At 36.5% G+C, this 15,651-nt stretch overlaps 1 protein-coding gene across 6 annotated transcripts in view; it reads left to right on the top strand.

The window, feature by feature from the left end:
- The window catches only part of ODAD2 (outer dynein arm docking complex subunit 2), a 243,943-nt gene that overhangs the window by 85,776 nt on the left and 142,516 nt on the right, over window positions 1-15,651 (top strand). For all 6 annotated transcript variants that reach the window (XM_036841365.1, XM_036841363.1, XM_036841362.1 and 3 more), the window contains 2 exons: window positions 9,260-9,462; window positions 10,872-10,970. In XM_036841365.1, the coding sequence (XP_036697260.1) occupies window positions 9,260-9,462; window positions 10,872-10,970 (302 nt within the window). The remainder of the gene's footprint in view (window positions 1-9,259; window positions 9,463-10,871; window positions 10,971-15,651) is intronic.

The following is a 15,651-nucleotide window of genomic DNA, read 5'->3' as shown; positions in this document are numbered from 1 at the left end:
ATCAGTTTTCTTTTTCTTGGTCCACCCCATCATTTTGGTAGCGCTTCCTGAGTAAAAGAGGCACATAGGAGGGAAAAAAATTGAGGGTTAGCATGTTTGAAAATATCTGTATTCTTCTCTCTCAGTTGTTGTTTCTATAATGACAGTTTGAAAATAATTTTTACTTAGAATTTTAAAGGCATTTTTCCTATGTGACCTGTTTGTTTTGGCTTTTCCTATATAATGAGACTTTAGGATTTTCTCTTATCCCTGATGTTCTGTAATTTTCATGATGATGTGGTTGGTGCTGGTTTTTGTTTTTTTTCATTAATGATGACATATGTCCTTCAGAACTGGAAAAATATTTTTGTATTATATCTTTAATCATTTTTTTCCTCTCTGATCTTTTTGTTCTCTTTTTGAAACTTCTAGTTGGATCTTGGGGCCTCTGAGACTGATCCGTTGATTTTCTTTTCTCTCATACACCCCACCACACTTTCTGCAAATATTCCTTTACTTTGTCTTCCAAACATTGTACAAATCTTTAAAATTTAAGCTCTTATGTTTTTAATGTTTTGTTTTGGAGTGTTTATTTTTACAAACCACATGCTTTCATTTCTCTTGGGTGAAACCTCAGACTGAAATGGCAAGGTTATATGGTGGTTATATGTTTAACTTTTTAAGCAATTGGTAAACTGCTTTCCAAAGGGGTTATAACCATCTCCATCCGCTCTGGCAGTGCATGAGATTGACAGCTGTGCCACAAAATCATCAGTAAGTGGTACGGTCCGTCCTTTATTTTAGATGTTCTAATAGGTGTGTAGGGATATCTCACTGAGTTTTAATTTGCATTACTTGAATGCATCCTTTCATATGCTTATTTGCCATTTATATATCTTAAGTGGTAAAGTGTATATTCAGATCTTTTGCCCATTTTTTATTGGGTTGTTTGGTTTCTTATTACTGAGTTGTGAGATATACATACATACATACATACATATAGACATATATATTCTTTCAGATACAGGATTTGTAAATAAATATTTTCTTCCAGTTTGTAGCTTGTTATTTCATTCTCCAAAAAGAGTCTTTCAAAGAGCAAATGTCCTCAATTTTGATGAAGTCCAACTTATTATTCTTTTATAGTGTTGTATCTAATAAAGCTTTACCAAACCCAGTGTTACAAAGATTTTTCTCCAGTGCTTTTTTATAGAAGATTTTAAATGTTAGGTTTTAAATTTAGGCCTATGATCCAATTTAATATATTTTTTGTACATGATATGAGGTATGGATCAAAGTTCATTCTTTTCTTTTGCATGTAGATATCTAGTTGTTCCAGCATCATTTGTTGAAAAAGAATTGTCCTTTCTTTGCACAGTTGCCCATTTATCTGGGTGTATTTCTGTTCCATTGATCTATTTGTCCGTTTTTATACCAGAACCACACTGTCTTGATTACCTACTTACTTGCATTAAGTTTTGGGTCAGGTAGTGTCTATCCTCTGCTGTTGCTGTTATTCTTTGGAGTTGCTGGCTATTCTGTGTCTTTTGCATGTCCATTCGAATTTTATAGTCAGCTTGTCAATTTCTTCATAAAACCCCGAAGGAATTATGACTGATATTGTGTTGAAGCTATAGATCAATTTAAGAACTGACATCTTCACAATATTGGGGTTTCCAATCCATGAAACACACAGTGAGTGTGTCCCTCCATTTGTTTAGTATTACTTAGCATGTCTCTCCATCTTATTTAATTTCTCTCAGCATTGCTTTGTAACTTTCGGTGCACACACATCTCTTGTGAAACTTATCTGTAAATATTTCCTATTTGGGAGCTATTGTTAACAATAGTTCTAAAATGTCAATTTCTGGTTATTTGTTGCTACTATATAAAAATACACTTGGTTTCTGTATATTGATTTTATATGCTGAAACCTTGCTAAAGTCACTTATTAGTTTTGTCTGGTTTGTAGATTCCAAAGGGTCTTCTATGCAGATAATCATATTGTCTATAAATAAAGATCATTTTACCTCTTCCTTTACAATTTCAGTGATTTTATTTCTTTTTCTTTTCTTAATGCACTAGCTGGAACCTCCAGTACAGAACTGAATAGACGTGGTTTCTTGTTCCTGATGGTAAAGGGAAAACTTTCAGTTTCTAATTATTGTTAGCTGTCGGTTTTTCATAGGTGAAATTTATAAGGTTGAGGAAGTTCCTGTGTATTCCAAGTTGTTGAGAACTTTATTAGGATTGGATATTGGATTTTATCAAATGATATTTCTGTACCTATTGCATTAATCATGTTCTTTTTTTCCTTTTTTAGTTTAACATGGTAAATTATATTGATTTTCAAATGATAAACCAACCTTACATTTCTGGGACAAACTTCATTTGTTCAGAGTGTATTATCCTTTTTATATACTTTAAAAATTTAATTTGCTAAGATTTTATTAAGACGTTTTGCATCTATGTAAGATTATCAATGTGTGGTTTTCTTTTCTTCAATATCTTTGTCTGGTTTGGGTATCAGAGTAATACTGGCCTTATAGAATGAGTTGGAAAGTTTTATCTCCCATTCAATTTTCTGGAAGAGTTTGTGTAGAATTGCTATTCTTTCTGTCTTAACTATTTGGTAGAATTCACCAGTGAAGCAATCTGTGCCTGGAGTGTTCTTTGTGGGAAGGTTTTTAACTACCAATTCGATGTCCTTACTAGTTCTAGGGCCATGCAGGTTATCTGTTTCTTCTTGAGGGAGCTTGCTAGGTTTTCTTTAAAGAAATGCATCCCTTTCATCTAAGTCGTTGAACTGATTGGTATAAACTTGTTTATTCTTTTATTAACCTTTTAACAACTGTAGAATCTGTAGCTATTGTTACCTCTCTCATGCCTGATATTAATCATTGTGTTTTATTTTTTCTTGATCCATCTGGCTAGAAGTCCATCATTTTTCTCAGTTCTCTCAAAGAATTCGCTTTTGGTTTCATTGATTTTTCTCTATTTTTCTTTTTTCTACTTCACTTTGGTATTTATTCTTTTCTTTTCACTTAGAGTTTCATTTACTCTAATTTCTCTAGTTTTTTTTTTTTTTCTTTTTAAATTTTTTTAATTATTATTATTTATTTATTTATTTTTGGCTGTGTTGGGTCTTCGTTTCTGGGCGAGGGCTTTCTCTAGTTGCGGCGAGCGGGGGCCACTCTTCATCGCGGTGCGCGGGCCTCTCACTGTTGCGGCCTCTCTTGTTGCGGAGCACAGGCTCCAGACGCGCAGGCTCAGTAATTGTGGCTCACGGGCCTAGTTGCTCCACGGCATGTGGGATCCTCCCGGACCAGGGCTCGAACCCGTGTCCCCTGCATTGGCAGGCAGACCCTCAACCACTGCGCCACCAGGGAAGCCCTCTCTAGTTTTTTTTAATCATACATTTAATTTAATCTAGTTATATTTGCATTGAAAGGAATTTTGGTGATTTCATGGGTGAATAATATTAAGAAAGAATTCTCTTAAGTCTGCATTCATCTACAGAGAATTTGTCTTTTGGACAAAGACATTCAGAAACAAGTGAGCACTTCTCTGGGGCAGGACGGCGGTAAGATGGAAGGCAGTCTCCACTTTCCCGCTCTCACCGTAGCGCTCACAGTTCAGAGATGCATCTATTTTTACATCCTTCTGCCTGTTCTGAGTTTATGTTGCTCTTCTTTTGCTAGTTTCTTAAGGTGGCAGCTTAGACTCTTGATTTGAGAGTTTGATTCATTTCTAAGGTAAGTGTTTAGTGCTATAAATTGCCCTCACAGAACTTCACCTACCTGTCACACATTTTGGCGTTATATTATCATTGTTTTCATTTTCATTCAGTTTTATTTTTTTTTAAATTCCCTTAAATCAACTATACCTCAATAAAAATTTTTTTCCTTCAGACTTCCTCTTTGATCCATGATTATTTAGATGTTTGTTGTTTAGCGTTAGATTTTTCTATCATGTGATTCATTGTTAGTTTGATTCCGCTGTAGTCAGAGAACACACTCTAAATGACTTAGATCTTTATAAATTTGGTTTTTGGTGTGGTTGAGTTCTTCATATCCCTGCTGATTTTCTGTCAGTGTTGAGAGAAGGATTTGAAATCCTCCAACAATAATTGTAGATTTGTCTGTTTCTCTTCTTAGTTCTATCTGTTTTTGTGTTTGCAACTCTGCATACACATTTAGGATTATGTCTTCTTGACTGACCATTTTATCATTATGTAATGTCCCTCTCTGTCTTTGGTGATCTTCTTTTTTCTGAAGGCTACTTAATCTGCTATTCATATAGCCACTCCTACCTTTTTTTTTTTAACTAACGTTTGTGTGGTGTATCTTTTTCCTTTCTTTGACTTTCAAGCTACCTATATCATTATATTTGTAGTGAGTTTCTTGTAGACAGCATATAGTTGAGTCATTTTTAAAATCCATTTTCTGAAACTCTATATATTGATGTATCCATTGGTGTGTTTAAATCATTTATTTTTAATTATTGATATGTGAGAGCTTAAGTCTGCCAGCTTAGTTTCATTTTCTGTTTTTTCCTTCTGTTTTCTGTTTTCTTTCACCTTTTTTTTTCCTGGTTTTCTTTGGATTACTTGAACATTTTTTTTTTTGAATTCCATTTTGATTTTTCCATAGTGTTTTGAGTGTATCTCTTTGTGTAGAGTTTTTGGTGGTTGTTGTAGATATTGTATTATACATAATTTATCATAATCTACTGGTGTGACATTTTACCATGTGAGTGAAGTATAGAAACCATATCTCCCTTTAAGTCCCTTTACCCTCTCTCATTTATATTTGCCTTTATTTCCTTCACATTGATAACTGTATAAGACAATGTTATAATTTGTGCTTCAACCATCAAACGTCATTTAGAAAACTCAAGAGGAGAATGAAAGTCTTTTGTATGTACCCATGCTTTTATTCTTTCTGTTCTTTTCTTCCTTTCTGGTGTTGCCAATTTCCTTCTTTTATCATATCCTTTCTGTTTAAGAACTTCTTATTCTTTGAGGTAGGTCTGTTGGTGACAAATTCTCTTAGTTTTCCTTTATCTGAGAACATCTTGAATTCCCCTTTATTCCTGAAGAATATTTCCACTGGATATGGTATTCTGGGCTGACAGTTCTTTATTTTCAGCACTTGAAAAATGTTGTTCCAGTCTTTCTGGACTCCATGGTTTCTCATGAGAAATCTGCTGTTATTTTAATTGTTTTTCCTTTATAGGTAAAATATTGTCTCTCTCTCATTGCTGTTAAGAATTTTCTTTGACTTTAGTTTTATGGAGTTTGATTATTATGTGTCTTGGCAGGAATTTCTTTGGGTTTATTCTGTTTAGGGTTTGCTCAACTTCTTGAATCTTAGATTTATGTCTTTTTCCAAGTTTGGGAAAATTTCAGACATTCTTAGAATGCATTTTCAGTCTGACCTTCTTTCTCCTCTCCTTCTGGTGCTCCGATTACATGACTGTTGGATTTTTTGCTATGGTCCCACAAATCTGGAGGCCCTGTTTATTTATTAAAAAAAAATTTTTTTTTCAGTATATTTCCTCTTTATTGTTTAGATTGGGTAATTTCTATTGTTTGTCTTCAGGTTCATGGTTTCTCTCCTATGTCTTCTCTGTCCTGTTGCTGAGCTATCCAGTGAGTTATTTTGGTTTGTAAATTTCATTTTCAGAATTTCTGTTTGGTTCTTCTGTATATCATCTATTTATTTGCTGAGACTTTCTGATTTTTCATTTGTTTCAAGTCTTCATAATTGATTATTGAAGCATTTTTATGATGGCTACTTTATTTTTTTTAATAAATTTATTTATTTTATTTATTTATTTTTGGCCGTGTTGGGTCTTTGATGCTGTGCGCGGGCTTTCTCTAGTTGCGGCGAGTGGGGGCTACTCTTTGTTGTGGTGCACATTGTGGTGTCTTCTCTTGCTGCAGAGCATGGGCTCTAGGTGTGTGGGCTTCAGTAGTTGTGGCACATGGGCTTAGTTGCTCTGTGGCAAGTGGGATCTTCCCGGACCAGGGCTAGAACCCGTGTCCCCTGCACTGGCAGGCGGATTCTTAACCACTGCGCCACCAGGGAAGCCTCATGATGGCTACTTTAAAATCTTATTCCAACAGCTATTTGAGATTATTTCATCATCCATTTTACTTTGGTATAAGCATCCATTCATCATCCTTTCTCATTCAGGTTGTGACATTCCTTGTTCTTGGTATGATGAGTGATTTTTTGTGCTGTCTTGGACATTTTTGGATTATGTTATGAAACTTTGGATTTTATTTAAATCTTTTGTTTTAGCAAGACTTCTCTAAGTGTAGGTCTCATGGTGTAGGTCTGGGGTACTACACAGTGCATGTAAAAATCCAAGTTCCCCACTTAGACTCCATTGAGAACCTGGTGGTGTAGGGTGCCTCGTTACCACTGGGCAGGGGGTGGAAGTTCGGTCTCCCCACTGGGCCTCTGCTGACACTCACCTGGCTAGGAGGGGGAGGGTGCTTTCTTACATGCTTCCCTTGGGACCTCAACTTAAACCATGGGAGATGAGTGTATTACTACTTGGAGGTGGTGATTTTACTGTATCTCTAGATGATCACATGATTTTTTTCTTTAGTCTGTTGATATGGTCATTCATTTTTGAATATTGAACTAATATTGAATCCCGGGAAAAATCCTACTTGGTCATGATGTCTTACCCTATTTGACATTGCTAGATGTAATTTGATAATATTTTACTGAGGATTTTTGCATCTATAGTCATGAAGGATATGGGTTAGTAGTTATCTTTTAATGTTTTTTTCTGTTTTTGGTATCTGGGTAATGTGGCCTCAGAATGAATTGGGAAGTATGCACTACTCTTTTCTTCTTTCTGGAATTCTTTATGTAGATTGAATCTTATTCCTTTGTTAAATGTTTGGTAGAATTTACCAAGGAATCCATCTCTACCTGAAGGTTTCTTTGTTGAAAGGTTTTATGGTGAGAATTTTATTTCTTTAGTAGATATAGAACTATTCAGATTTCTTTCTCTTACTGAGCTTTGGTGGTTCGTGTCTTTCAATGAATTTGCACATTTTATCTAACTTACCTCATATATTGTCATCAAGTATAATACTCCACTATTATCTTCTGATGTCTGGAGGCTCTGCTGTGATAGCCCCTCTTTCATGCCTAATATTGGTCATTTATATCTTCTTTTTATTCTTGACTGGTCTGGAAAGAAGTGATAAATTTTATTGATCTTTTCGAAGAACAGCTATTTGTTTCATTGATTTTCTCTATTGTTTGCTTTTATTTTATTTTGTTTCTGCTCTTTAAATTTTTCTTTCTTCTGCTCTCTTTGGGTTTAATTTGCTCTTCTTATTTAATTTCTTAAGTTGGAAGCTTAGGCATTGATTTGAGACCTTTATTTTGTAATATAAAGTTTTATGCTGTAAATTTCTTTATAAGCAGCATATGAACTGTGTCCCATAGACTTTGATATGTTTTCATGCAAATCAGTATATCTGAGGATTTTCCACATATCTTCTTTTGGATTTGTAAGCTTACTTCCATTTTATTATGAGACGATGTTGTGTATGATTTTAGTTCTTTTAGATTTGTGGATGTTTGTTTTATGGCTTAAAATATGGTCTGTTTTGGTGAATTTTTCCTCATGCATTTGAGAAGAACGTGTACTCTGCTGCTGTGTGTGGTATGTTCTGTGAGTGTCAATTACATCCAGGTGGTTGGTAGCCTTCCTCAGGTATTTTATATTCTTATTAAGTTTTGTCTTGCTCATTCTGTTGAGTGCTGAGAGGGGGTTTTTGAAGTCTCCTAACTGTGGATTTATCTGTTTTTCCAGTTCGTTCTATTTTTGCTTTACATCTTTTGAAATTCTATTGTTTGGTGAACACACAGTTAGAATTGGGTGTAATTGGCTCTTGGTCATTATATGTCTCTCTATCTCTGATGATATTATTTGTTTTGAAGTCCATTTTGTCTGATTTTAATGTTTTAAAATTCCTGCTTTTCTTGATTCCTGCTTTTCTTGATTATTGGTTTCATGGAATATTTTTCTCCAGCTTTTTACTTACAGTTTATTTATATCTTTACCTATAAAATGGTTTCTTTTAGACCACAAATAATAGGGTTTTCCTTTTTCATCCACTGTGACGATTTCTTTTAATGGACATTTTAAAATCATTTTCATTTAATGTGCCTACTGATAGAGTTGAATTAAATTTACTATTTTGCTTGTTGCTTTTATTAGTCCCATTTGTTCTTTGTTCTTTTTCTTCTCTTTTTCTTCCCCCTTTGAATTAACTGAAGTTTTAGAAATGATTCCATTTTGTGTATGCAATTAGTTCATCAGTTATACTTTTTAAAAAACATCTCAATTGGGCTTATAATATATGTCTCTAATTTACCATGTCTGCCTTTGAACAGTATTATACAGTTTCACAAGTAGTCTAAGAGCCTTACAAGAGTGTGCTTCAAATGCCTCTCCCTGTGTTTGTACTATTGTTGTCATACATTTTACTTTGACATGCTATCAACCCCTTATCACAAAGACTCTTTTATATATATTTTTACCATTTCTACATTCTTTTGTGTAGATCTGTGTTCTGTCTCGTATGAGATCCCTTCTGATTGAAGAGCTTCATGAACAATTTTTTTAGCCTGGGTCTTCTGACAGTGAATTCTCTCAGCTTTTTTTCATCTGTGAAGTCTTTATTTTACCTTCATTTTCAAAAGATTTTTTTTTTCTCTGTATAGAATTTTGGGTTGACAGGATATGGGTTTTTTTCCCTTTCATCACTTTAACTATATCACTCCCTTGTCTTGTGGATTGCATTGTCTCTGATGAGAAGTCTCTTTTAATTGTTATGTTTCTTCCTCTCTCTATAATGTGTCTTTTATTTCTGGCTACCTGCAAGATGGTCTCTTTATCCTTGGTCTCAGCAATTTGACTAAGATGTGTCCCAGTCTTTACAGGGTTTAAGTGTAATTTTTTTCTGGTGGTGGTGAGGAGTGAGTTGGTCCAGGCCTGCTGCTGTATCTGTGTGGGCTGCAGCAGGGGTGTGAGTTTAGGATCATCCCATCACTGTCAGCCTAACTCCAATAGACACCCTGGTCTTGAAGTTGCCCAGATTCAATTTGTGTTGCTAAGCAACACAAGTTAGAGCATCTTGAGACTTCCTGTCTGAATTTATCGCCAGGGTTAATTTTCAGATAACATGAGATAATTCAGAAGTGATATCACTGTAAAAATATGCTCTTTTTTTTAATTAAAGGAGGGTAGGTTCAATGAAGAACAGCAAAAGGAAAAGGATCAGCCTAATGAGGCACCTGAGGAGGAAGCAGCCGCTTTACGTAAAGCTAGCACTGCTTCCCGCAGGAGTGCACTGGAGAAGAAGCAAATCAGTTTGGGAAGGAGTCAGATGACCAAGAGATTAGAGCCAAGTTTAAACTGGAAGACCACTGTTGATGCCAAAGAGTATGTAGACACTTACGTGATGGGTTTTCTGATACATCCTTGCTAACCACAGGGTTGCCCAACTTTTCACATAACTTAGTTTCATCAGAGAAAACTACGAGGAGATACTCCCACCTTCCTCCATAATACAAGTTGGTTCCTTCCTGCCCTCTTCATGTTCCAGGCAGAAAGATTTGACATCAGATAGCGTTTGTGTGCAGAGCACCACAGAGGGAGAGCCCAATTCACTTTCATGTGGTCGATGAGTCAGGGCAAATAACACGTGAAAAAGATGATAAAACACATGGAGGAATCCCATGGGAAATGTAAACATTGTGGTAGGAACCTGATTAAGTAAGTGTTAGAAGAATTCCAATTTAAATTATGTGATTAAATGTACAATTATGTGTAGTTAATTAGGGAAAACTTCATAGGCGTGGTATCTTGTATATTAACAGAACTTTAAGTAAATACTATAAGAAAGGATAGAACCGCAAACATATGAATGGTCTGAGTAAAGTGGACACCGGTTTGATGAACGTCTGAAATATTCAAGCCTAGGTCCCTTTAGGACCCTCTGTAAATTGGTGCCAAAGCAAAGATTAAGGGCCAATGTTACCAACACGTAAGCAGTGAGAAGCACCTAGAGCACTTTTTAAAGTTTAGCAAATAGGTTACAAGTTACAGCCTATTTTTATTCCATGTCATCCCCTTATTGGGTTAAGAACTGGGTCCCTGCTGGTCACATGGGTCCCTCACCTGCAGGGATTCTGAGAACCACAGGTGATTGTATTTTGGGCGCAAACTCAGAGAGCTGACGGAGGAGTCCTGTGGAAGGAGGAGACATGCTTGCTCCTCTGAGTCTCACTGATTTTGGGGTGTTTGACCTTGGTGGCTCTGTTTGAAAGAGTGAGTCTGAAAATGACAAATGTATGGGCTACTCCATTAACGGGAAGGTGAATTATAAAATACTGCTTTTTGCATGTGCTTATTTTCTTCAATTAAGAATTCACTAAACAAGTATTTAATGCAAACCCAGTACATGCCAAGGTGTAGACTAAGCTTGAGAATATCCAGAAAATCAGGCACAGGACCTGCTGCAATGTCAGGTGGGCAAGGTGGAAAAACAGGCAACTGTGAGCCAGGACAGACTGAAGGAACTTCCCAATGCTGGCAGCCTATGAAGACCCGTTTCTAGCGCAAAGAAATACTGGGCAAAGTGTTTCTCCGTTATATAAAATGCATGGCTGTGCTTGAAGGACAAAAAGGGACCTCTCAGGTGTCAGATGAGACTGAAGCTCATAGTCATTCTCTGTGTTAGGAAAACACATCATTTGGATGCATGAAAATGATAGAATATTTGTATACATTTCTATTTTAATTTCCTGTTAGTCAGCGTAAAGTAATTAATAAAATTAATATTTCTTTAGGAACAAAAGCTCACTAAGAGACACCCAAGAAGAAAAACATGGAGGAAGACTTGAAAAGTCCAGACCATCTACTTCACCTGGAAGAGCACAGTTAATTCGGTGAGTTTCTGTTAACATGACCAGTTCTTTAAAGCCACCCCTGTGCAACAGGCTAGTTAATGCTGGTTAATGGTGTTTTACTTTCACATTAGGGTCCTAAGATATCTATATTGACAGTGAGTAGGAGTGCTGTAAAAATGGTAATAGTGGATTTCTTTAAATATATTTACAGAATATCCTTTTAATGTGGAGTTACTTTAATACAGTGATCTACTGGTATTAGTTAACTCTTTGTAAACGAATATATTTAATGCAAAAAGCAGTTAACTAAGTGGTAGCAAAACTGGGCTCTTATCTGTTCTCTGGCCTCTGAATAATCATGTCATAGCAAAATTGTCATCTTTCTGAGCCTTACTTTACTGGTCACTGATGGCTCTGCCAATTCTAAAGTGATAAATGTTATTTCTCATTAAAACAACCATTAATAGAAGGCCAACTAATAAGCTTCTTACCCAGTTTTCAGTTTGATGACAAAAGTGACATATCTGGGGAGAAGGTTCAGCCATTTTTACTCTAAGGTGGTGGTGGGAAGAAATGGCAGAAATTTCACATTTTAAATTTGCACACTTGGAATAAAACAAACTTTAAGACACTCCACAACATGTATGCCATTTTGGGGAGTTAGACATAATAAGCTATTAATTTTCTGAAAACTTTTTTTTTTTTAATGTATTTTTTTTTTTTTTTTTTTTGGCTGTGTTGGGTCTTTGTTTCTGTGCGAGGGCTTTTTCTAGTTGTGGCAAGTGGGGGCCACTCTTCATCGCGGTGCGCGGGCCTCTCACTGTCACAGCCTCTCCCGTTGCGGAGCACAGGCTCCAGTCGCGCAGGCTCAGTAATTGTGACTCACGAGCCCAGCTGCTCCGCGGCATGTGGGATCTTCCCAGACCAGGGCTCGAACCCGTGTCCCCTGCGCTGGCAGGCAGATTCTCAACCACTGCGCCACCAGGGAAGCCCCTGACAACTTTTTAAAACTTTTTATTTTGAAATAATTGTAGATTCACAAAAAGTTGTGGAGATAGTGCAGAGAGGTCCCATAGACCCTTCACGTAGCCTCTCCCAATGGTTAAATCCTACATCCTACGTAACTGTGGTACAAGATCAAAACCAGGAGATTAACACTGGTACAATGTATAGGTATAGTTCAATGTCATTTTACCCTGTGCAGGCTTGTGTGGTGACCATGGCGACCAGGCTAGAGCACTGTTCACCCCGCACAGACGTCCCCCTGCTGCCCCATTATAGCCACAACCCCCGTCATTCCCACTTCCTAGCAACCATTCATCTGTTTGCTATTTTCATAATTTTGTCATTTTGGACCACCATATAAATAGATTCATACATTTTTTAATACTGACTTTTTTCCAACACCATAATACCCTTGAGATCCACCTAAGCTGTTGCATGTGCTAATAGTTTGTCCCTTGTAATTGCTGGGTGGCATTCCATTGTATGCATATACCATGCAGTGGTAGTTTTTTAAATTATTCACGTATTAAGGCACCTTTTAGTTGTTTGCAGTTTCTGGCTATTAAAAATAAAACTGCTACGAACAATCACATACAGGTTTTTGTATAGATGTAAGTTTTCATTCCTCTAGGATAAATGCCCAGTTGCTGCCATATATAGTAATTGTGTGTTTAGCTTTTTTAAGAAACTGCCTACCTTGTCCAGACTGGCTGCACCATTCTATGTTCCCACCAGTGACGTATGAGAGACTCAGTTTCCCCTCGTCCTCATCAGCATTTGGTATTGTTGCGTGTTGTATCTCAGCTGTTCTGGAAGCTGTGTAGTGATAACTCGCCGTGGTCTTAGCATTTCCCTAATGGCTCGTGATGTTAACGTCTTGTCACGAGCTTATTGCCGTCCCTTTACGCTCATCAGTGAAATGTCTCTTTATGTCTTTTGCTCATTTTCTAGTTGAATCATTTGTTTTTTGAATGTTGAGTTTTGAGAGTTCTTTATCTATCCAGGATATCCTTGGTTATATATGTCGTCTGCAAATATTTTCTCCCTTTCTGTAACTTGTCTTTTCATCCTCTTAATAGGGCCTCTCAGAGAACAATTTTTAATTTTGATGAAGTCTGATTAGTCAGTTTTTTCTTTTACGGATCATGCCTTTGATGTCACGAAGCCCTTGGTCCTGAAGATTATCTCCAATGTTTTCTTCCTAAAAGTTTAATAATTCTACATTTTATATTAAAGACTGGGATCCATTTTGAGTTAATTTTATATAAAGTATGAGACCTAGGTCAAGATTCATTTTTTTTAACCTATTGATACTCAGTTTCTCCAGCACCATTTGATGAAAAGGCTATCTTTCCACCTTTGACTTGCTTTTTCACCTTAATCAAAAATCAGGTGGGTGTACTCGTGTGGGGCTATTTCTGGGTCTTTATTCTGTGCAGCTGACTTTTCTGTCCAGCCCTTTGCCAACACCATACATTCTTGATTACTGTAGCTCTATAGTAAATCTTGAAATCTGGTAAAGTGATTCCTCTCACTTTATTATTTTTCTTCCCAAAATCGTTTTGACCTATTCTAGCTTTTTTCCTTTCCACATAAATTTTAGAATGACCTTGCTATATCTACCAGAAAAAACTTACAGAAGATTTTGATAGAAAATGCCTTAAAACTCTGTATCAATTTTGAGAAAATGGATATCTTTACTATGTAGACTCGCCAATCCAAGAACACTGTATGTCTATTTATTTAAGCCTTTGGTTTCTTTCACCAGCAGTTTGTAATAGTTTTCAGCATATAAGTCCTGTACGTGTTTTGTTAGATTTATATCTAGAAGTAGAAACGCCAGTACTATGTTGACTATCAGTGATCATAGTCCTTGCTTTTTCTCAATCTTAGGAGGAAAGCATTCAGTCTTTCACCAGAAAGTATGATGATAGTTTTTGTACAGATATTCTTTTTTTTTTTAACATCTTTGTTGGAGTATAATTGCTTTACAATGGTGTGTTAGTTTCTGCTTTATAACAAAGTGAATCAGTTATACATATACATATGTTCCTGTATCTCTTCCCTCTTGCATCTCCCTCCCTCCCACCCTCCCTATCCCACCCCTCTAGGTGGTCACAAAGCACCGAGCTGATCTCCCTTTGCTATGCGGCTGCTTCCCACTAGCTATCTATTTTACGTTTAGTAGTGTATATATGTCCATGCCACTCTCTCACTTTGTCACAGCTTGTCCTTCCCCCTCCCCATACCCTCAAGTCCATTCTCTAGTAGGTCTGTGTCTTTATTCCCATCTTGCCACTAGGTTCTTCATGACCTTTTTTTTTTTTTTCCTTAGATTCCATACATATGTGTTAGCATACTGTATTTGTCTTTCTCTTTCTGACTTACTTCACTCTGTATGACAGACTCTAACTCCATCCACCTCACTACAAATAACTCAATTTTGTTTCTTTTTATGGCTGAGTAATATTCCATTGTATATATGTGCCACATCTTCTTTATCCATTCATCCGATGATGGACACTTAGGTTGCTTCCATGTCCTGGCTATTGTAAATAGAGCTGCAATGAACATTTTGGTACATGACTCTTCTTGAATTATGGTTTTCTCAGGGTATATGCCCAGTAGTGGGATTGCTGGGTCGTATGGTAGTTCTATTTTTAGTTTTTTAAGGAACCTCCATACTGTTCTCCATAGTGGCTGTATCAACTTACATTCCCACCAACAGTGAAAGAGTGCTCCCTTTTCTCCACACCCTCTCCAGCATTTATTGTTTGTAGATTTTTTGATGATGGCCATTCTGACTGGTGTGAGATGATATCTCATTGTAGTTTTGGTTTGCATTTCTCTAATGATTAATGATGTTGAGCATTCTTTCATGTGTTTGTTGGCAATCTGTATATCTTCTTTGGAGAAATGTCTATTTAGGTCTTCTGCCCATTTTTGGATTGGGTTGTTTGTTTCTTTGTTATTGAGCTGCATGAGCTGCTTGTAAATTTTGGAGATTAATCCTTTGTCCGTTGCTTCATTTGCAAATATTTTCTCCCATTCTGAGGGTTGTCTTTTGGTCTTATTTATGGTTTCCTTTGCTGTGCAAAAGCTTTTAAGTTTCATTAGGTCCCATTTGTTTATTTTTGTTTTTATTTCCATTTCTCTAGGAGGTGGGTCAAAAAGGATCTTGCTGTGATGTATGTCATAGAGTGTTCTGCCTATGTTTTCCTCTAAGAGTTTGATAGTGTCTGGCCTTACATTTAGGTCTTTAATCCATTTTGAGTTTATTTTTGTGTATGGTGTTAGGGAGTGTTCTAATTTCATACTTTTACATGTTCCTGTCCAGTTTTCCCAGCACCACTTATTGAAGAGGCTGTCTTTTCTCCACTGTATATGCTTGCCTCCTTTATCAAAGATAAGGTGACCATATGTGTATGGGTTTATCTCTGGGCTTTCTCTTCTGTTCCATTGATCTATATTTCTGTTTTTGTGCCAGTACCATACTGTCTTGATTACTGTAGCTTTGTAGTATAGTCTGAAGTCAGGGAACCTGATTCCTCCAGCTCCATTTTTCATTCTCAAGATTGCTTTGGCTATTCGGGGTCTTTTGTGTTTCCATACAAATTGTGAAATTTTTTGTTCTAGTTCTGTGAAAAATGCCATTGGTAGTTTGAAAGGGATTGCATTGAATCTGTAGATTGCTTTGGGTAGTAGAGTCATTTTC

The sequence above is a fragment of the Balaenoptera musculus genome, chromosome 2, assembly GCF_009873245.2.
Source record: "Balaenoptera musculus isolate JJ_BM4_2016_0621 chromosome 2, mBalMus1.pri.v3, whole genome shotgun sequence".
Classification (NCBI taxonomy): domain Eukaryota; kingdom Metazoa; phylum Chordata; class Mammalia; order Artiodactyla; family Balaenopteridae; genus Balaenoptera; species Balaenoptera musculus.
Note: the sequence above shows the minus strand (reverse complement) of the source record. Positions and strands in the feature narration are given on the sequence as shown.